Consider the following 23478-nt stretch of genomic DNA (forward strand, 5'->3'; position numbering starts at 1 on the left):
GGTGCTTGTATGTATACACACACATGACCAAGGTGATTGTATGTATACACACACATGACCAAGGTGCTTGTATGTATACACACACATGACCAAGGTGCTTGTATGTATACACACACATGACCAAGCTGCATGTATGTGTACACACACATGACCAAGGTGCTTGTATGTATACACACACATGACCAAGGTGCATGTATGTGTACACACACATGACCAAGGTGCATGTATGTGTACACACACATGACCAAGGTGCATGTATGTGTACACACACATGACCAAGGTGCATGTATGTGTACACACACATGACCAAGGTGCATGTATGTATACACACACATGACCAAGGTGCTTGTATGTATACACACACATGACCAAGGTGCTTGTATGTATACACACACATGACCAAGGTGCATGTATGTATACACATTTCTTCAGTCCATCACCTTAGTTACATGGAGCCAGGGGCCTCCCACGGGCCTTGGCTCTACACGGCACCTTCTCATCCTGCTGTGAAGTGCATCACAGTCTGGTGTATCACGTCAACATATCATGATACAAATGTCATGCCGTCGTGGTCCCGGGATTAAAATGTTCAAGCAGCTCATTCTCGAGACTTGACAAGCGTCAAATCTGAAGTGGCTTTAACTAAATCCGCACAAACGTAGCCGACCACCTGATGTATCGAGGTTGGTGATCTGAGTGACGGTGTGAGGAAGCGTTGATATTAGTGCACTATTATCCTCACCACCGTTATCGATACGTCAAAATTACGGCGTATTTAGCGTCAGGACAAGTTGGTTTAACAACGTGGCGCGCGCAACACACACGCAACACACACCTCTTTTGTAATGTGTGTATTGTGTTACAGGGGAAAGGAGGGAGTCACTTCTCTGGCGCAGACTCCGCTCCGCCACCTGTGTTGAGCACGAACCCGTCCACCAACACTCCCCCCCCCCCCCCATCTTGCACCAGAAACACAGAGACCTTGGCAGCTCCTCCGAGGACCGCCAGAAACACAGTCCCCAGGAGGTGGAGAGGTGTAGGTGTTCCGGCGGTGTACCCTCGTCGCCACACTCACTGAACCACGTCGTCGTGCCTCAGAGGCGTGTGCACCTCTCCGCCCATTACGGGCTATTCATGCCCGTGCCACCTCTCGAGTGGCTTAATCTCTATCAATCAATCTCTTCGCCCAGTGCCAGAGAAACTGACTCCTGGAAACAACAACTACACTACTTGTAGCTTCTGAGCGATAGTTGAGGCTGGGATACCCTGGTCGTTGGTGCTATGCTGGCCGAGGCTTCCAGCGGCGTCGTCGGTGACCTGGCACTAACACTCACTAAGTCTGCACCTGCTTTTAGAATTCATTACACTCAGACGTGTATGGGTGACCTTGCCGACCGCCTTACTTGTCTTCCTGTCTAGCCTCACGTTCCGTCATAGCGAAATTTTATACTCCTTTCACAGGACTAACCTTTACTCGGTGAGAGCGTAAAGCTACCAAAGACTCGCGTAGAACAAGTCATGGCATAGTTCAAATAGAGGTGCGTGGAAACTGTGTTTAAAACTAATAACATTTACTTAAGATATACGAACTCAATCATTTACCAGCACTAGCCTCATCCACTGTTAAACTTAACGCACTCTCTCGGCCCCGGTCACATTAACGTTACTTAAACAATTCTGGCAGCTCCGATATTACTTTTGAACAACAATTTTACTTTCTCAAGAAATTACGAGACGACAATAAAATCTTACTTTAAATTCTACCACATAATAACCATTGGTGAATAATCTCTGGGTAGCACTAGGCTACTCTGTTGTGAAGGTTGTGCTCCATTGGTGACTAATTATTCTACCACAGTATAATATTCATACAGGACTATATATATTCATCATATTGCATAAATTATAATAATGCCCTAACAGTGTTGACCACACACTAGAAAGTAAAGGGACGACGACGTTTCGGTCCGTCCTGGACCATTCTCAAGTCGACCACAATCGACTAGATAATAGTCCAGGACGGACCGAAACGTCGTCGTCCCTTCACTTTCTAGTGTGTGATCTGGTCAACATTCTTCAGCCACGTTATTGTGACTCATCGCCTGCAATGCCCTAACATTTACTTAAAGGAACCTCTAGCCAAATAGGGACATTGGGAGGGAAGATTACTAGGCTAGAACCGCTGATGTATTCAAGAGGACCACTCAGTTTCTCTCTGGTCACTCTGCCTCGCTGTCGCGGCCCGAGACGCTATGGGTACCACTGGCTTTGCGTGAATGTTAAAATACCAGACTTATGGTACTGACCATAAGGCCATACTCACAACCCATTGTTCCTCCTTGCAAATAAATAAAATATTATTATATTATTATTACGCTGATTCCAAGACGTCACTCCTCCACCAGCTAATTTGTGACGTCAGACGTGTTTGCTAGACTCTTTGTACACACCCAACACCCTCGTATACACCAGCGATATACACACCAGCCACATACACACCAGCCACATATCTAGCAGCCTCATACACACCAGCGACATATCTAGCAGCCTCATACACACCAGCCACATATCTAGCAGCCTCATACACACCAGCGACATATCTAGCAGCCTCATACACACCAGCGACATATCTAGCAGCCTCATACACACCAGCGACATATCTAGCAGCCTCATACACACCAGCCACATATCTAGCAGCCTCATACACACCAGCGACATATCTAACAGCCTCATACACACCAGCGACATATCTAACAGCCTCATACACACTAACAACATACCCAACACCTCACAACTACACTACCCACTACACCAAACACCGTGAATGATTTGTTAAACAAGGTGTAATGGAGCCTTACAGAGATGAACACCATAATCTCTCACATTACACTGGAAATATTTGAAAGAAAATATATTTGAACACATTTTTAATTTAACAATATTTACTACAAGAGTAGGAAAGAGGACAAATATCTAAGGCCTACACATAGACAACCAACCTTTATTACTCAGTTATCACCAAAAACAATGGAAAACTATCATTAGTTAGAAATTAAATATCCGACGATATATCCTTCAATGTGTTCTTCCTGCCTTGTGAGACTGGCCTGCCGTGTGAGACTGGCCTGCCGTGTGAGAGACTGGCCTGCCTTGTGAGAGACTGGCCTGCCTTGTGAGACTGGCCTGCCTTGTGAGACTGGCCTGCCGTGTGAGAGACTGGCCTGCCTTGTGAGAGACTGGCCTGCCTTGTGAGAGACTGGCCTGCCTTGTGAGAGACTGACCTGCCTTGTGAGACTGGCCTGCCTTGTGAGAGACTGGCCTGCCTTGTGAGAGACTGGCCTGCCTTGTGAGAGACAGGCCTACCTTGTGAGAGACTGGCCTGCCTTGTGAGAGACTGGTCTGCCTTGTGAGAGACTGGCCTGCCTTGTGAGAGACTGGCCTGCCTTGTGAGAGACTGGCCTGCCTTGTGAGAGACTGGCCTGCCTTGTGAGAGACTGGCCTGCCTTGTGAGAGACTGGCCTGCCTTGTGAGAGACTGGCCTGCCTTGTGAGAGACTGGCCTACCTTGTGAGAGACTGGCCTACCTTGTGAGAGACTGGCCTACCTTGTGAGAGACTGGTCTGCCTTGTGAGAGACTGACCTACCGTGTGAGAGACTGGCCTGCCTTGTGAGAGACTGGCCTGCCTTGTGAGAGACTGGTCTGCCTTGTGAGAGACTGACCTACCTTGTGAGAGACTGGCCTGCCTTGTGAGAGACTGGCCTACCTTGTGAGAGACTGGTCTGCCTTGTGAGAGACTGACCTACCTTGTGAGAGACTGGCCTGCCTTGTGAGAGACTGGCCTACCTTGTGAGAGACTGACCTGCCTTGTGAGAGACTGACCTGCCTTGTGAGAGACTGGTCTGCCTTGTGAGAGACTGGTCTGCCTTGTGAGAGACTGGTCTGCCTTGTGAGAGACTGGTCTACCTTGTGAGTGTGTGACCTGCCTACTCAGAGAGTAACCTGCCTTGTGAGAGACTGACCTGCCTCTCTCACACTGCTCATATGTCCACTTCCATTATATATGCAGCATCTGCACCTAGTGTTAAACATGTCTCAAGCCATTACTAAGATCAACCTCTCCTCTTAAAACTAACGTCGCTTTTGGCCGTTTGCCCGTATGGCCAAAAGTGGATGTAATTTGACAATGAAAATAAATTTGGGATTTTTTTTTCAACAACAGTAAGTTAAGGGTCCTCTGATAGGATAGGTGGGCAGAAAATTCTCATAAAGTTTCAAAACGTTATGAAAAACGTTAATTGAAAGTTTCCTCTTCTAACCCTACCAAGTAAGCCGGACGACTCAAACAGAAAACGGGACAGTACGTCACTTTTGTGAGTCGATTTCATTTCAAATTACGTCCAAATTTGCCCACAGCGCGCATACAAGCCAAAAGTGACGTTATTTTTAAGAGGACGGGTTGTACTAACACACTTAATAGTCTTTAAGGTGACATCTTCAGAACCCTGCATTATAGCGTTCCACGGTCCGTGTTGCTCTCTATCTAGTGTGCATGCTACATGGTGGTCCTAGTGTGTGCGTGTGTGTGTGTGTGTGTGTGTGTGTGTGTGTATGTGTGTGTGTGTGTGTGTGTGTGTGTGTGTGTGTGTGTGTGTGTGTGTGTGTGTGTGTGTGTGTGTGAGGAGCGCGCCCACGCACAATGGCTCTAATGTGCAAATAACATGAACAATTTAGAATATAGACATCCATTTCTCAACTATTGTGACTTCACAGAACATAGATTTTCTTTAACTGAATAACTCCTCATTGCTTTAACACGCACCAGCAGGAATTACTATAATGAATGAATTAACAGTCTCCGTGGTGTAGTGGTAAGACACTCGCCTGGCGTTCCGCGAGCGCTATGTCATGGGTTCGTATCCTGGCCAGGGAGGATTTACTGGGCGCAATTCCTTAACTGTAGCCTCTGTTTAACGCAACAGTAAAATGTGTACTTGGATGAAAAAACGATTCTTCGTGGCGGGGATCGTATTCCAGGGACCTGCCCGAAACGCTACGCGTACTAGTGGCTCTACAAGAATGTAACAACTCTTGTATATATCTAAAAAAAAAAAAAAAAAAATGGAGAAACAACAGTACCGTTGTGCTTGAATGTAGGAGACGGAAAGACCCAATATATATGTGTAAGTGTAATGTGTATAAGGGAGTCGGCCGGCCGAGCGGACAGCACGCTGGACATGTGATCCTGTGGTCCCAAGTTAAATCCCAGGCGCCAGCGAGAAACGATGGGCAGAGTTTGTTTCACCCTATGCCACTGTTACCTAGCAGTAAAATAGGTACCTGGGTGTTAGTCAGCTGTCACGGGCTGCTTCCTGGGGGTGCAGGCCTGGTCGAGGACCGGGCCGCGGGGACACTAAAGCCCCGAAATTAACTCAAGCTAACCTCAAGATAAGTGTATTACAAACCAAATTTTCAGATGAAATATACATTCTCAAAATATTCTATACAATGTTCTGAACATTGTGTACAGCACCTTGAGAAAGGATATGGGTTAACATTAAAAAATTTGGTTTGTAATTGAAATGTTTATTCAGGTAAAAATAAATATATAGAAAATGAGTTACAAACATAATGTTGGATTTATAGTTATTTATTTATTTATTTATTTATTTATTTATTTATTTATTTATTTATATACAAGAAGGTACATTGGGTTTGAGAGAATACATAGCATAGTAATTACACTCTTGTAGAGCCACTAGTACGCGCAGCGTTTCGGGCAGGTCCCTGGAATACGATCCCCGCCGCGAAGAATCGTTTTTTCATCCAAGTACACATTTTACTGTTGCGTTAAACAGAGGATACAGTTAAGGAATTGCGCCCAGTCAATCCTCCCCGGCCAGGATACGAACCCATGACATAGCGCTCGCGGAACGCCTGGCGAGTGTCTTACCACTACACCACGGAGACTGTCTATAGAGGTGTGGATTTGCTATCGAGACAGTTTACTTGTTTCAAAATTAGATAGGAATATAGTATGTACATAGACAGGCTTCCTGTCCCCGACAAAACTAATTATAGTGGTCCTCAGGTAAATAAATTTCTTATCGTTAGCAAATGAAGCAGTCTATGCTCGAATCTGAAAGACCATTTTCTTTGAACAAAGTTAGGATAAACTCAATAAAATTTGGCTATTGTCCATCTTTAAAGGCAAATGCATGCCTTAATTTCGTTTCGTCGGGGGCAGGAAGCCTGTATACATATATATATATATATATATATATATATATATATATATATATATATATATATATATATATATATATATATATTTATATATATATATATATATATATATATATATATATATATATATATATATATATATATATGTAATCTGCCTCATATATAGCGAAAAAACTAATGCTATGTTTCAGACCCCAAGCACGGAGGTAGTGAACTATAGAAACTTCCACTAACACAACAAACATCAAAACTTTACTACACACAACCTGAAGATGCATCAGAAAGTGTTGCTTGGTTATTTGTCTACTGATAAACTGTTCAGTCAAGAGTAACCACTCCAACAGTAACTCCGCACACCGACACAGCAACATTAGTGCACTTGGCCATCAAATTTGCAAAAGCAATTCTCAACTTATCACTGAATGTTTGTTTTCCGGTTGCCTGGCCTGTCATTTATTTATTTATATACAAGAAGGAACATTAGGGGTTAACAGAGAATATAGAAATTAAGTTGATTTTACATTCTTGTAAAGCCACTAGCACGCATAGCGTTTCGGGCACAGTGAAACGTTTCAGGCATAAAGCACTAATAAGCTCTTCAGTGATTTCCAAGTTTCTAATCAACACTTCTAATAAAACTAAGAAGTTAAGAAAACCCTTTTAAATTTATACTTTCGTCTACTGCGAGAGAATAAAAGCAGAATTCACTGACTTTCTGCTTCAACTAATCCATAAGACTGGTGGAAATGTTCACTATCCTCCTCTGTACAACCATGAGTAACAGTCTAGTATGTTCCCCTCTTGTCTACACATAAACAACACTCGATATACATTTGTTTATAACATTAGCCTGGGTATAACTTATTCCAGCAGCACCAGCGGCCGCTACTGCTGGAATAAGGTGGAGGAGACCCACTCATTCCCCCACACGGTCAAGGAGTCAGGCGCTGGTAAGTAGTCAAGGATGCCAGTATTTGTATCAGTCGACTAACGTGGTTTTTAATATAATTTTTTTGTACTTGTGTATAAACGTTCGAATTTTGCTCGTAACGTGAAGTTTAACGCGAGTAATAGTTAATATTATTGGTCAAGGTAGTGAAGGGCGGTAAAAGGAGTCCAAGCAGGCCGTGCAGGCTGCAAGTTGTACAGGCCACAGGTCGTACAGGCCACAGGTCGTACAGGCCACAGGTCGTACAGGCCACAGGTCGTACAGGCCACAGGTCGTACAGGCCACAGGTCGTACAGGCCACATGTCGTACAGGCCACAGGTCGTACAGGCCACAGGTCGTACAGGCTGCAAGTCGTACAAACCTGCTCTCTGGTATTCATGCCATACTGCCATCACAATTTATTCTTAACAATTCTTTAACCATAACTTGCTTCAATAATGTAATATAATCCTCTTACATGAAGCTAGCGGCCCCCGTTACTATAAGCATTACCAGCACAATATTCATGAAAACATTATTACTGACAACGAGAAACAACGACACAATGAAATCAAGAAATATTCCAAGTAAAGCACCGAGTTGTAATTTAAATTACCAAACATCGAGGACATCAGTAAGGGCTCACATCTTTTATCAAACCCTAAAGTATACTTTATATTTACGTTACGACAAAACAAATCCCAAACTAACAAATTATATTGCCATTACTACACAAAATTCCACTATGAAGGAAAGTATATTTTCATACAAGCCACGAGGGAAAAAACACCAGGGAAAATATACTCTACAATCTCAATTAGTATTAAGTTTTAGTCTTCAGTGTTTCCCCTGCCCGAAACGCTTTGGGTAATAGTGGCTTTAGGCATTGTATGTACTAGCTCTATCTATAAATTCATCAATTTTTGTATCACCCCTTGTATGTATGTATTTTACCTAAATAAACCTTTGAATTTTTGAATTTTGAATTTTGAATTTTGAATTTTGAATTTTGAATTTTGAATCTGCAACACATTAAAAGACACAGAATTCTCATGAAAAAATACTCATAGAAATAAATGATATGAAAAGAACGCGAGTAAACAAGGGGTGGAAATAGCCTAAACTACTCTATCCCTTTGAGATGTATTTCTTTCTCGTCTCAATAAACATACTTGAACTTCATTATTCTACTATGGAACAAGCAGTTAGACAACAAACGCAAACTTCACCCAAAATGGCAAACGTTCGCCAGCAATTACGTAGTTATCTAATTTAACGATTTCTTCTAAATTCGGAGCGAGACGACTTGTTACATCTTATAAGTAGTCACAGGTATTCTCCGGAGGTGTTGACATATGTATATAATTCTGGGGACAGGAAGCCTGTATTATGTGTTCCTGTGGTCCTCCTGGGACAGTTACGATGTCACAATAACGCAAGAGTTGACACCCAGTTATCTTGCGGTTATCTTCAGATGATTTCGGAGCTTAGCGTCCCCGCGGCCCGGTCCTCGACCAGGCCTCCTCTTTGTTACACACACCCAGGAAGCAGCCGTCTAACTCCCAGGTACCTATTTACTGCTAGGTGAACAGGCCCATCAGGGTTAAAGAAACTCTGCCCATTTGTTTCCGCCTCCACCGGGGATCGAACCCGGAGCCTGATGACTACGAACGCGAAGCGCTGTCCACTCAGCTGTCAGGCCCCCAGCCCACACACCTGACACTGAAGAACCGACGACGTTTCGGTCCGTCGTGGACCATTATTGTCAAGTTGAAAATTGTCCCGGGCGGACCGAAACGGTCCTCCCTGGTGAGTGACTCAAGACCAACAAACTAGACCAAACTAGGTATACTAGAGTAGCCTCGCCTACTTAAAATATTATAGAACTACTTGACTTGTGGGACTAAAGTCAACACTAAATAACAGCAAAGGCTATACCTTAAATGATTAAAGCTTCTTTAAATCAAAATCAATAAATAACCAACTCTTCACAAGCGACTAGGATTCTGCCCCCAAACCGTGCCGGCCGCCCGTCACGTGACACCAGGTCACTCTCCGATGGGTCACTCATGCCTGCAAGCAGCCACTCTCCGATGGGTCACTCATGCCTGCAAGCAGCCACTCTCCGATGGGTCACTCATGCCTGCAAGCAGCCACTCTTCTCATTCCTCCGACAGTGTCGTCGGCGCTTCAAAATTCTTGGCGCCAATTCTCTAGGCAGAGGCTGTCGGCGCCCGCCATGTTGCATCAAAGCCTAGGCTACTCACACCCTCTTCCCCCCCATAAACTTAGAAGCTAAATAAATTAAAAAATTTGGCTTCCTGCCTCCCTCTCATTCTTAACAACCTTGAGGCCGTCTTAAACATGTACAGATGGGAGTATGACTTTTGAAGCCTCACGTTGGAGTAATATTTCCACCTTATATTTGTCCCTCAAATTTTTATAGCAACCGAAACACATTATCCAGGCATTAAGAAGCAAATTAACTAGAAACTACATCACTTACGTATCACAGTAGCTGCGAGAGGCTGAGAGTCGTCTGATGTCAGCTGACGATCAACTCTTGGTGTTAGAGATCACAAGGCGATCACAGCCTATCCTAACCACCGTTCTAATGTCACTATTATTCCTTGTATAGATCAAATGCACTTTAGTTCCTTATAAGGAAGTCACAAGTAGCCAGGAAAACTAACAGGAAAGTCACAAATGAATTGTTTACACCGGTACCTGGACACAGGTGTTGTTGTTGTTGTTGGTGTGAAGGGCAGCGGCTCGCCTCAGCAGCTGTGGTGCTCAGAAAGCAGCAGTAAATCCACGTTATGAGACAGCTGCATCCTGCCATGTTTATTTATCTAAATTCTTATCATATTATTCTTTCAGTTATGGTACATTTAAAATAATAAATAAAACGAAGAAATAAGTAAACACTAGCTAATATTACCAAAAGAAGGCGTCAAAGTTTATATTATATAATTCGTATTTAATGATAAGAGATGTGACAACACTGCTTTTGTTTACATCGAGCGTGACTTGACACAACTGCTGCCAAGTTGTTTGAAATGTAAGCACTTAAGCTTCTGATAATTTAATTAAAATGTATTATTGGAATACAAATTTATAGCCGTTTATAAATATTGTAAATATAGTAGTACTTCCCGCAACATAAGCGAAATAAGTAATAAAAATATTGTAAAATGTCATGAAAGATGGAAATTTGTAAAGGATTAAAAGACAGGTCAAGTATTCATGAGTTTATTGGTTCAATATTGTTGATATATGGTTACAATAAGCTACTACATTGGGCAACAAATGTAGCTGGCTCATTCATCGTCACTCAGCAGGCAGCCTCATGCCAGTATATGGCTCGTCCTGCTCACTGGCTCACCCAAGATCAACCTCACCTTCATCAGTTAATCAGACAGTTAATTTTACTAAAGGTTTTGTTAATAAAGCGAGATTATGAGATAATGTTTAACTGTGTTTAGGTTTTCACTGCCCAGCAATCGTATGATATTACTACATCATTTTTATTCCAAATAAAGTGTAAAACCTACTAAAATGCACTGCAGACCTGAGCATCTCTGGATAGCTTATACTTATTGATAAAAATATAAAAATATGCTAATAGAAAGCTAGAAGATTATAAAGCTCTATAACTACGGGGCTCGACACCATCAACACACTTGAAGATGTGTTATAAGTTATTTTTACGTTAAGTTTAAAAATATCGAAGTGTTTTTAGAGATTACTACAAATCACATCACATGATGTGAACAAACTTGATGTAACTGAAAAAGTGGAATCACATGAGGATAGTTCTTGGATCGCAGATCACCTGGAGCCATATCTGTTGCATGTTTGGAACAGTCAGAGGAGTGAGCTCAGGAACCAGGTCGCAAGGGCTCTTGTGTCGACAAGCTGCGCCTGGAAGGTTAAGTCAGGCTGCCCTCAAAGTCAGGTCACAAGGAATCTGGCTCTATATCAATCAACACCTGGGGAGCAATGTCTGGCGGGCCTCGGGAGCCTGGTCAGGAAAGCTCTGGACGAAGTCAGTTGGGTTTAGCACCGGTTTGATAATGAGAATAATACCCGTTTTATATAAGCACTGCATCAGCTGTACTTTGGACACGAACAAGGAGGTAAACACAGACATTTAGTTAACACGTGACAGCCTCATTAGTTACCGTAAGGCTCAAAGCTTATTTACTGGACTATACAACAAAGTTCGTTAATTACAAATTACTGATATTTATTATGCAATTAATTTTCCCTAAAGAAATTAAGTAGAAATATATGAATTGGACTACACAGAATAACCAGTAATATTTAGCAGATATTTGAACGATGCGCCACAGCCAAACTTATTACTTATTATTTTTTGGCACATGAGCTTCCCAGGGCCAGCTGTGGCGCCATCACTGACCGCAGGAACAGGCGGCCGCGGAGGACTGAGACACTAATTCATGGAATTCTAAATCATACACTAGGCTCAGAAAACTAGCTACAATTAGACGGCTCTTGGCAAACATATGACTAGCAACATTGCTTCAATATATATGTATGAATATATATACAAGACTTTATTAACTTCAGTAATACAAAAATATTTCGTCGAGGTGATATGTGCTTGTTTCATCTTTAGAAAGTATGGTAACAATAATGCCTTGGTAACTCTACTTGTTTGAAAAAATATATATTTTTCTTTATGTACAGCCTTATTCGCTTTAATGAACAAAATTATAGAGAATCATATTTGCAATATTTGGTGGGCAATCGAGGACTAGTGATTTCCTGGAGAAGGAGAATGGAAAATGAAGGAGAGGGAGAATGGAAAGTGTTGTGAAGAATATAATGAAGCGAAAGTAATTTAGAAAAACAAATTTTGCTCGAGCAAGGAAGAAGTGTCCTCTACTGACGGGGACATTGCCGGAGACGACGATCGTCTAATTCGTGTGCTTTTACCCGCTGGCGTCGTGTCATCACTTTTAATGTTAAATTTCTCCAAGGCTCTAGCCACAGCACCGTCGCAGACGCTGCCCCAGGGTCTGACACGACCGTTACCACTAGGATCTACATGGACAGAATTCGACCTAGACCTCCCTTTGTGCCTTGAGGTTCCTGGAGATCCAGAAAGAATGCTTACGGATCTAGAGCGACCTTTCCAGTCTGGCTGTAGCTCCGTGTCTGTGCTGGGGCTGTGGGAACCCTCGCTACCTTCGCTAATCATACTACCAATGTCGCTTCCAGTTGATATGGACCTTACGTATGAAGGTACAGATTTTCTGTTACAGAACCCATCTCCCTCTTCTTCTATAATAGTTAACTCTCCAGAGCCACCAAGCCCTCTCTCTGAGGCAATTTGCAAGCTGTTATTTTTAGATTCTTCACCATCTTCCTTTTCTAATGCATTAAGAAGACGACTGTCTTGATGTGGTTCACTTCGTTCTATCAATGATGAATGTTGTAACTCAGATACTTCTTGTGTAAGTTGTTCATTCCTTGCGTCTGTTATTAACCCACTTGACTCGTTACATTCAGTGCTTTGGATTTGGCCATAGATGATTATACTTGGCTCATCTAGCGAAACATAAGCCTCGTCAATGTCTCCCCGAATTTCTTGTTTAACTAAATTATCATTAACGTCCCCACTTTGCACTAATGGCATCATGTTTTCTGAGAAGACCTTAATTTCTGGAAGGTCTAAAGTTGTGGGTCTTTTAGGCCTTGCTGGTGTTCGCGGACTGTCTAAACTTCCATCAACACTCTCAAGAGAGGACGCCTGGGAGACGTCACTGCCCCCACTTGAGTGCTTTTTGCTCTTGCGTCTTGCGGTTGGTGTTGTGCTTTGTGATCTCTCTTGTGACACACCCGTGTTGTTGCTGTTGTTCTTAGCAAGTCTTAATCTCTCGCTCACGGGACTTCTGTCTAAGTCTACTGAACTACGTCTTCTGCCACTAACGCTACTTCTTCTTTCTTCTCTCTCCTGTTTCTCTAGTCGTTCTTGCTGTCGCTCATGTCGTTCAGCCAAACGCTGCTCCACGTGTGATACTGATCTTCGACGACCACTAGGAGATGAAGCATCTTCAGTGTGTTTCTCTTGTGTTTTGTTATTTGTGCGTGACGCAACTTCGGGGTCACAGACTAAGCTCCCTTTTTGTTTTTCTTTCTCTTCCCTCTCTCTTTCTTTCCTCTCCTTACGCCGTCTTTGTGCTTCTCGTTTCATGCGCTCTGCTCGGTTAACTTTGGGGATTTTTTGCGTGAGCTTCGCTTCAGGTTGCCTGTGAGAATGACGAGGACAGCGCTTGTCACAAATGTCGGCCCGACCACCTCGACCCCCGCCTCGAAGACGCGCTTCGTTTGCCATGTCGCATCGTCCACTCTTCGGAGAGTTCTCTGATGTAATAACACTGTTCATGTTAGTGTTGTGTCTAGTAACAAGGTCATTATAATCATCATCATCCTTGGAAAACCTTGATTCGAAATACCCAAGTTTGTGAGAATAATCAATCCCATCCAACTGATCGATTGCAGCTAAACTTTTGTACATTCTGCATGAGACATCAGCTTCCTTGTCACTAGGAGTAAGCATAGCAATGAATATATTACTGCAACTTTGGTATCTAGAATTTCCTTGACTGAGTTGTGAAAGAGCAGAGAGAACTTCAACTGATTGTGAAAATGACCGAAGACCCATAAGCCTCTCGCGGGATTTGGAAAGACCAAGTTTTGCATCGAAAAGTCTCTCTCTGGATTTTGATATTGTTTTCTTAAGATTTGACATCTGGATCCTCTCTGATAAAACTTCTCGAGATTTAGACATGCTCCTGATACGATCCAGGTTATGTCTTGAGGACGTCCGGGATTCCTGGCGCTGTATAGATGATGGGAAAGCTGGAGACATGAGCGTGACTGGCGAGGTGAGGGTAGAGTTGGGTTCTGGGAAAGGCGGTGGTGGCTGTAGTGGAGTGTTTGGGTGCAAGGGTGGACGACCAATGTCTCTAGTGGGTGAGGTGATCTCTGCTGGCGTCATGCTGAAGGTGGGAGTGGTGGGAGCAGCGGGGACAGATGTCTGCGTCGACAGAGGGGTGGCGGGCGGGTTATGGGTCGCTGGTGTGATTGGTCTTTCCATCTCCTTCTTCATCCAAGCGTGGCTGAGGCATTCCTGCGCACTCATGCGTCGCCTGTTGGAGAAAGACTATGAATATACTTTTTTTGTCAGTGAATAATATTGATTTAATTAGGTTTTATGGATTGTGTTTTGTATGAGGAGTTTGAGTTTATTATGATATAAATTATGCAGCTCTTCTTCTCTCACTGTTACGTCACAAAGCATGTACTAAATTGCTGTAACCTAACTGATGGAGCCACACATAGAAAACGTGGTTGTTTATGAGCCGCTATGATTTATAGTACATAATTTTTGGCCCATTGGGGATTTTGACATCAAAATGCAAATATTTACGAGTACAGGTTGAATTGTCAACACTTACCTGACAATATGTGGCTCCCAGCTCACTATATTATGTAGTGTAAATTTATGGTAAGTTTATGCAATAAAAATTATTTAACTAAAATAAACTGACAAAGAAGAAGTAAGTAAGTGTGTGCCTCACCCAGCACACACCATCCGTGGCAGCCTTATTAGTGAGGGTGTTGACGTAAGAGCCCAAACACACACATGGCTATTACACCCAAGTTTATCTGGTAACTCCAACAGAATTGAAAGTTTTCAATTCTGTTTTCATTTGAAAGCTTCCATTGTTGTTTCACCGATATTTCTTATATTTGTTGCATGAGGGTGAAGAGCCGTGGAGCTCTGAAGTTGACATGTGTTCTCTAACTGTGCTTATGGCAACCTGATTTGTCATTGGATATATTCGTCGCTAGCAACCATATCTCATCCCAGCATGCTGCAATTTTAATGTGCAGGTTCAAACATGACCTTCCAGTATCTTCGAAGTGAAAATTATGAGAATTCTCTCTTAGCTCCTTTTAAGAAGCACAGTTTGAATATTTTTAGTCGGTTCAAGTAGTCAAGTGCTTCAGTTTGCATGCAGTAAAGTATCTGTGTGCGGTTCCCGGCTCATGCAATCTCGACTGACGTAAACGAGGATTTGAGGACCAATATTTCATACATGATAGCACCACAGCTTCGAAGATTACCATCACTGGTGTGGCATCCCTTGTTCTTAGTGTTCTCATGCATGTTCTCTCCAAACATTAGGTCTGTTGACATCATTCCAAAACCTTTAACTTGATCGTTCCTTTCTGTGAGACGTGTCGGTGTCTTACACTCTCTCCATTCACATTTTATCGACGTTGCTTTTTCCGTGCTGAAATAATAGTAATTTGTCACCGCCTGAACGTCATTTTATTTTCCATTGCCCATTGAAGGACTTAACTAATACAGTATCTGATTGTTTACTTTCTGCATCTTTCCCTGAGGCAAATGTCTTATTTATTTTAGTGTTGTCACTGTAGAACGACAAGAAATAGTGACTTGTAATCCTGTGTGTGTCTTGTATGAGGATGAGGACGAATACTTGTACAAGGGCCACACCTTGCACCACACTCACGCTTCATGGTCCCCCGTGGACCTCACGCTTCATGGTCCCCGTGGACCTCACGCTTCATGGTCCTCGTGGACCTCACGCTTCATGGTCCTCGTGGACCTCACGCTTCATGGTCCCCCGTGGACCTCACGCTTCATGGTCCCCCGTGGACCTCACGTTTCATGGTCCTCGTGGACCTCACGCTTCATGGTCCCCCGTGGACCTCACGCTTCATGGTCCTCGTGGACCTCACGCTTCACGATCCCCCGTGGACCTCACGCTTCATGGTCCTCGTGGACCTCACGCTTCATGGTCCTCGTGGACCTCACGCTTCATGGTCCCCCGTGGACCTCACGCTTCATGGTCCTCGTGGACCTCACGCTTCATGGTCCTCGTGGACCTCACGCTTCATGGTCCCCCGTGGACCTCACGCTTCATGGTCCCCGTGGACCTCACGCTTCATGGTCCTCGTGGACCTCACGCTTCATGGTACTCGTGGACCTCACGCTTCATGGTCCCCGTGGACCTTACACTTCATGGTCCCCGTGGACCTCACACTTCATGGTCCCCGTGGACCTCACACTTCATGGTCCCCGTGGACCTCACACTTCATGGTCCCCGTGGACCTCACACTTCATGGTCCTCGTGGATCTCACACTTCATGGTCCCCGTGGACCTCACACTTCATGGTCCTCGTGGACCTCACACTTCATGGTCCCCGTGGACCTCACACTTCATGGTCCCCGTGGACCTCACACTTCATGGTCCCCCGTGGACCTCACACTTCATGGTCCCCGTGGACCTCACACTTCATGGTCCCCGTGGACCTCACACTTCATGGTCCTCGTGGACCTCACACTTCATGTTCCCCGTGGACCTCACGCTTCATGGTCCCCCGTGGACCTCACACTTCATGGTCCCCGTGGACCTCACGCTTCATAGTCCCCGTGGACCTCACACTTCATGGTCCCCGTGGACCTCACGCTTCATGGTCCCCGTGGACCTCACACTTCATGGTCCTCGTGGACCTCACGCTTCATGGTCCCCCGTGGACCTCACGCTTCATGGTCCTCGTGGACCTCACGCTTCATGGTCCTCGTGGACCTCACGCTTCATGGTCCCCCGTGGACCTCACGCTTCATGGTCCCCGTGGACCTCACGCTTCATGGTCCCCGTGGACCTCACACTTCATGGTCCCCGTGGACCTCTCACTTCATGGTCCCCGTGGACCTCACACTTCATGGTCCCCGTGGACCTCACACTTCATGGTCCCCGTGGACCTCACGCTTCATGGTCCCCGTGGACCTCACACTTCATGGTCCCCGTGGACCTCACGCTTCATGGTCCCCGTGGACCTCACACTTCATGGTCCCCGTGGACCTCACACTTCATGGTCCCCCGTGGACCTCACGCTTCATGGTCCCCGTGGACCTCACACTTCATGGTCCTCGTGGACCTCACACTTCATGGTCCCCCGTGGACCTCACACTTCATGGTCCCCCGTGGACCTCACACTTCATGGTCCTCGTGGACCTCACACTTCATGGTCCCCGTGGACCTCACACTTCATGGTCCTCGTGGACCTCACACTTCATGGTCCCCCGTGGACCTCACACTTCATGGTCCCCCGTGGACCTCACACTTCATGGTCCCCCGTGGACCTCACACTTCATGGTCCTCGTGGACCTCACACTTCATGGTCCCCCGTGGACCTCACACTTCATGGTCCCCGTGGACCTCACACTTCATGGTCCCCGTGGACCTCACGCTTCATGGTCCCCGTGGACCTCACACTTCATGGTCCCCGTGGACCTCACGCTTCATGGTCCCCGTGGACCTCACACTTCATGGTCCCCCGTGGACCTCACACTTCATGGTCCCCGTGGACCTCACACTTCATGGTCCCCGTGGACCTCACGCTTCATGGTCCCCGTGGACCTCACGCTTCATGGTCCCCGTGGACCTCACACTTCATGGTCCCCGTGGACCTCACACTTCATGGTCCCCGTGGACCTCACACTTCATGGTCCCCCGTGGACCTCACACTTCATGGTCCCCGTGGACCTCACACTTCATGGTCCCCGTGGACCTCACACTTCATGGTCCTCGTGGACCTCACACTTCATGGTCCCCCGTGGACCTCACACTTCATGGTCCTCGTGGACCTCACACTTCATGGTCCCCCGTGGACCTCACACTTCATGGTCCCCCGTGGACCTCACACTTCATGGTCCCCGTGGACCTCACACTTCATGGTCCCCCGTGGACCTCACACTTCATGGTCCCCGTGGACCTCACACTTCATGGTCCCCGTGGACCTCACACTTCATGGTCCCCCGTGGACCTCACACTTCATGGTCCTCGTGGACCTCACACTTCATGGTCCTCGTGGACCTCACACTTCATGGTCCCCCGTGGACCTCACACTTCATGGTCCTCGTGGACCTCACACTTCATGGTCCTCGTGGACCTCACACTTCATGGTCCCCGTGGACCTCACACTTCATGGTCCCCCGTGGACCTCACACTTCATGGTCCCCCGTGGACCTCACACTTCATGGTCCCCGTGGACCTCACACTTCATGGTCCCCCGTGGACCTCACACTTCATGGTCCCCCGTGGACCTCACACTTCATGGTCCCCCGTGGACCTCACACTTCATGGTCCCCGTGGACCTCACACTTCATGGTCCCCCGTGGACCTCACACTTCATGGTCCCCGTGGACCTCACACTTCATGGTCCCCGTGGACCTCACACTTCATGGTCCCCCGTGGACCTCACACTTCATGGTCCCCGTGGACCTCACACTTCATGGTCCCCGTGGACCTCACGTTTCATGGTCCCCGTGGACCTCACACTTCATGGTCCCCCGTGGACCTCACACTTCATGGTCCCCGTGGACCTCACACTTCATGGTCCTCGTGGACCTCACGCTTCATGGTCCCCGTGGACCTCACACTTCATGGTCCTCGTGGACCTCACGCTTCATGGTCCCCGTGGACCTCACACTTCATGGTCCTCGTGGACCTCACACTTCATGGTCCCCGTGGACCTCACGCTTCATGGTCCCCGTGGACCTCACGCTTCATGGTCCCCGTGGACCTCACACTTCATGGTCCTCGTGGACCTCACACTTCATGGTCCCCGTGGACCTCACGCTTCATGGTCCCCGTGGACCTCACACTTCATGGTCCTCGTGGACCTCACACTTCATGGTCCCCGTGGACCTCACGTTTCATGGTCCTCGTGGACCTCACGCTTCATGGTCCCCGTGGACCTCACGTTTCATGGTCCCCGTGGACCTCACGCTTCATGGTCCCCGTGGACCTCACGCTTCATGGTCCCCGTGGACCTCACGCTTCATGGTCCCCGTGGACCTCACACTTCATGGTCCTCGTGGACCTCACGCTTCATGGTCCCCGTGGACCTCACACTTCATGGTCCTCGTGGACCTCACACTTCATGGTCCCCGTGGACCTCACGTTTCATGGTCCTCGTGGACCTCACGCTTCATGGTCCCCGTGGACCTCACGTTTCATGGTCCTCGTGGACCTCACGCTTCATGGTCCCCGTGGACCTCACGTTTCATGGTCCCCGTGGACCTCACACTTCATGGTCCTCGTGGACCTCACACTTCATGGTCCCCGTGGACCTCACGTTTCATGGTCCTCGTGGACCTCACGCTTCATGGTCCCCGTGGACCTCACGTTTCATGGTCCTCGTGGACCTCACGCTTCATGGTCCCCGTGGACCTCACGTTTCATGGTCCTCGTGGACCTCACGCTTCATGGTCCCCGTGGACCTCACGTTTCATGGTCCTCGTGGACCTCACGCTTCATGGTCCCCGTGGACCTCACGCTTCATGGTCCCCGTGGACCTCACACTTCATGGTCCCCGTGGACCTCACACTTCATGGTCCCCGTGGACCTCACACTTCATGGTCCTCGTGGACCTCACACTTCATGGTCCCCGTGGACCTCACACTTCATGGTCCCCGTGGACCTCACACTTCATGGTCCTCGTGGACCTCACACTTCATGGTCCCCGTGGACCTCACACTTCATGGTCCCCGTGGACCTCACACTTCATGGTCCTCGTGGACCTCACACTTCATGGTCCTCGTGGACCTCACACTTCATGGTCCCCGTGGACCTCACACTTCATGGTCCCCGTGGACCTCACACTTCATGGTCCTCGTGGACCTCACACTTCATGGTCCCCGTGGACCTCACACTTCATGGTCCTCGTGGACCTCACACTTCATGGTCCCCGTGGACCTCACACTTCATGGTCCCCGTGGACCTCACACTTCATGGTCCTCGTGGACCTCACACTTCATGGTCCTCGTGGACCTCACACTTCATGGTCCCCGTGGACCTCACACTTCATGGTCCCCGTGGACCTCACACTTCATGGTCCTCGTGGACCTCACACTTCATGGTCCCCGTGGACCTCACACTTCATGGTCCTCGTGGACCTCACACTTGACGGTGTTTGCTTTACTTGCATCCTTTATGTTTTGTCAGAGCTAAAACTTCACAATGAATACATTTGCATTTTGGTCGGCTTCCAGTGACTCGGTAATATTGTCGAAGTGATTATGAGAGACAAGATCATTCTGCTCTAGCCGTTTTGATCTGATCACTTAACTTATCCTTGTGCTGTCTTAGCATCTGACCAAAGACCTTAATGAAACACTGCGACAGTCTGTAGTTTTCTCTCGATGCTTCCTCACAAGAGGTTGTGAAGTGTGGGGGTGTCCGCTGCCGCCTCCTCTAGGCTCCTCTTCCATACAATTCTGACTGTTCTAATGCTATTTTGCAATTCTTTATAAACAATGAATTCCAGGCATGAAGCTATGCAGCCAAGGACTCACCTAGATGTACTTGCGGGGGTTGAGCTTTGGCTCTTTGGTCCCGCTTCTAAACTGTCAATCAACTGGTGTACAGGTTCCTGAGCCTACTGGGCTCTATCATATCTACACTTGAAACTGTGTATGAAGTCAGCCTCCACCACATCACTGCCTAATGTATTCCACCTGTTAACTACTCTGACACTGAAAAAATTCTTTCTAACGTCTCTGTGGCTCATCTGGGTACTAAGTTTCCACCTGTGTCCCCTTGTTCGTGTCCCACCGTGCTGAAGAGTTTGTCTTTGTCCACCCTGTCAATTCCCCTGATAATTTTGTAGGTGGTTATCATGTCTCCCCTTACTCTTCTGTTTTCCAGGGATGTGAGGTTCAGCTCCTTCAGCCTTTCCTCTTAGCTCATACCTCTCAGTCCCGGGACTAGTCTGGTGGCATACCGCTGAATCTTCTCTAAATTTGTATTGTGTTTAACTAGGTATGGACTCCAGGCTGGAGCTGCATATTCCAGGATTGGTGTGACATAAGTGGTATACAGGATCCTGAACGATTCCTTACACAAGTTTCTAAAGGCAGTTCTATTGTTGGCCAACCTAGCTTATGCCGCTGATGATATCCTTTTGATGTGGGCCTCAGAGGACAGGTTCGGTGTGATATCAACCCCCAGATATTTCTCTTTATTTGACTCTTGCAGGATTTCACCTCCTAGATGATACCGTATGATCAGCCTTCTGCTCCCTTCGCCTAATTTCATTACTTTACACTTTCCTGAGTTGAACTTTAGCAGCCGTTTTCTAGACCATTCCTCCAGTTTGTCCAGGTCATCCTGTAGTCTCTGTCTATCTTCATCTGTCTTGATTCTTCTCATAATTCTTGCATCTTCAACAAACATTGAGAGGAATGAGTCTATACCCTCCGGAAGATCGTTTACGTATATTAGCAACAGGATGGGTCCAAGTACTGAGCCCTGTGGGACTCCCCTGGTGACATCTCACCACTCTGATGTCTCCCCTCCTCACAGTTACTCGCTGTTCCCTGTTGCTTAAATACTCCCTTATCCACTGGAGCACCTTCCCTTTTACTCCTGCCTGTTGCTCCAACTTTTTTAACAGCCTTTTATGGGATACTGTGTCAAAGGCTTTCTGGCAGTCCATGAAAATGCAGTCTGCCCACCCTTCTCTTTCTTGTCTAATTTTTGTTGCCTAGTCATAGAATTCTATTAAACCTGAGACATGAATTACCATCTCTGAATCCATGTTGGTGGTGCGTTACAAAGTTATTTCCCTCCAGATGCTCTACGAGCCTTTTCCTCACGATCTTCTCCATCACCTTGCATGGTATACAAGTTAGGGAAACTGGCCTGTAGTTCAGTGCCTCTTGCCTGTTACCCTTTTTGTACACTGGGACTATGTTAGCTGTCTTTCAACTTTCTGGTAGGTCTCATGTTTCCCGTGACTTGTTATACACCATAGAGAATGGCACACTTAGTGCTTCTGCACCTTCCTTTAGTATCCATGGTGAGATTCTGTCAGGCCCAACAGCCTTTGACACATTCAGCGCCAACAGATTCCTTTTGTGCTCATCACTGGTGAGGTCACATTCCTCCAAGGTTGCTTGGTTTGCCTGCTCTTCATTTAGTGCAGGGGCTTCTTCTTGCTCTTTTGTGAAGACCTCCTGGAATCTCTTGTTGAGTTCTTCACACACTTCCTTGTCATTCTCTGTGTATCTGTTCTCCCCTTTTCTCAGTTTCATCACTTGTTCCTTCACAGCTGTTTTTCCTCCTGATGTGGCTGTGGAGCAGCTTTGGTTGGGTCTTAGCTTTACTCGCGATGTCATTTTCATACTGTCTCTCTGCTTTCCTCCTCACTCTGAGGTACTCATTCCTGGCCCTCAGGTATCTCTCGAACCATGGATTCTTCTGTTACTTTTCGCTTTTCTCCTTTTGGACCGAGATAAACCTGTTTGCAGCTTCCTGGCACTTCTGGGTGACATGATCCATCATATCCTGTACATTCTTGTCTCTAAGTTCTGTTTCCCATGGTATTCCTCTGAGGAGGTTCCTCATCTCGTCATATTTTCCTCTTCGGTAATTTAGTCTTTCCTTTCCGATCCCATCCTTGGATAGGTTATCCCTTCCTCCACCAAGTACTCAAATGTCAGTACACTGTGGTCACTCATTCATATGGAGGCCTCAATTTTGACATCCCTTATTTTTTACTCATTCAGGGTGAATATCAGGTCGAGTCTTGCTGGTTCGTCATTTCCTCTCATTCTTGTGGGTTCCCTGACGTGCTGGCTCAGAAAGTTCCTTGTTGCCACTTCCAAGAGTTTAGCTCTCTGTGTATCTGCACCACCGTGTGGGTCCCCATTCTTCCATTCTATCTTTCCATGGTTGAAATTGCCCATGATAAAGAGTCTTGATCCATTCCTGCAGGCAACTGAAGCTGCTCTCTCTATTATATTATTGGTTGCCATGTTGTTCCTATCAAACTCCTGTCTAGGTTCTCTGTCATTTAGGGGAGGGTTGTAAATGACTGCCACTATTATCTTAGGTCCACCCATTGTTATAGTTCCTGTTATGTAATCTCTGAATCCGTCACAGCTCGGAATTTCCATCTCATGAAAACTCCAGTCCTTTCTTATCAGCAGGGCCACTCCTCCACCTCCTCTCCCTTCCCTCTCTTTCCTTACTATATAGTAGTCCTTCGGAAACACAGCATCTGTTATGACTCCTGACAATTTTGTTTTCGCGAGTCGTATTAAATCTGGGGTTTCTTCTTGCGCCTTTTCCACCAGTTCACTTGCTTTATTGGTAATCCTATCGATGTTTGAGTACATTACCTTGAAGCTCACTTTCCTATATAAATTTTGTGTGTGTGTACTCACCTA

The 23478-nt window shown here is 46.4% G+C and overlaps 1 protein-coding gene across 2 annotated transcripts in view; it reads right to left on the reverse strand.

The window, feature by feature from the left end:
* Positions 1–10410: 10410 nt before the first annotated feature.
* The window catches only part of LOC123765539 (uncharacterized), a 482076-nt gene continuing 469008 nt past the window's right edge, over positions 10411–23478 (reverse strand). For both annotated transcript variants that reach the window (XM_045754192.2, XM_045754193.2), the window contains exon 7: positions 10411–14353. In XM_045754192.2, coding sequence (XP_045610148.1) covers positions 12040–14353 — 2314 coding nt within the window. In that variant the 3' untranslated portion in view covers positions 10411–12039. The remainder of the gene's footprint in view (positions 14354–23478) is intronic.

The sequence above is a fragment of the Procambarus clarkii genome, chromosome 30 (genome assembly GCF_040958095.1).
Source record: "Procambarus clarkii isolate CNS0578487 chromosome 30, FALCON_Pclarkii_2.0, whole genome shotgun sequence".
NCBI lineage: Eukaryota > Metazoa > Arthropoda > Malacostraca > Decapoda > Cambaridae > Procambarus > Procambarus clarkii.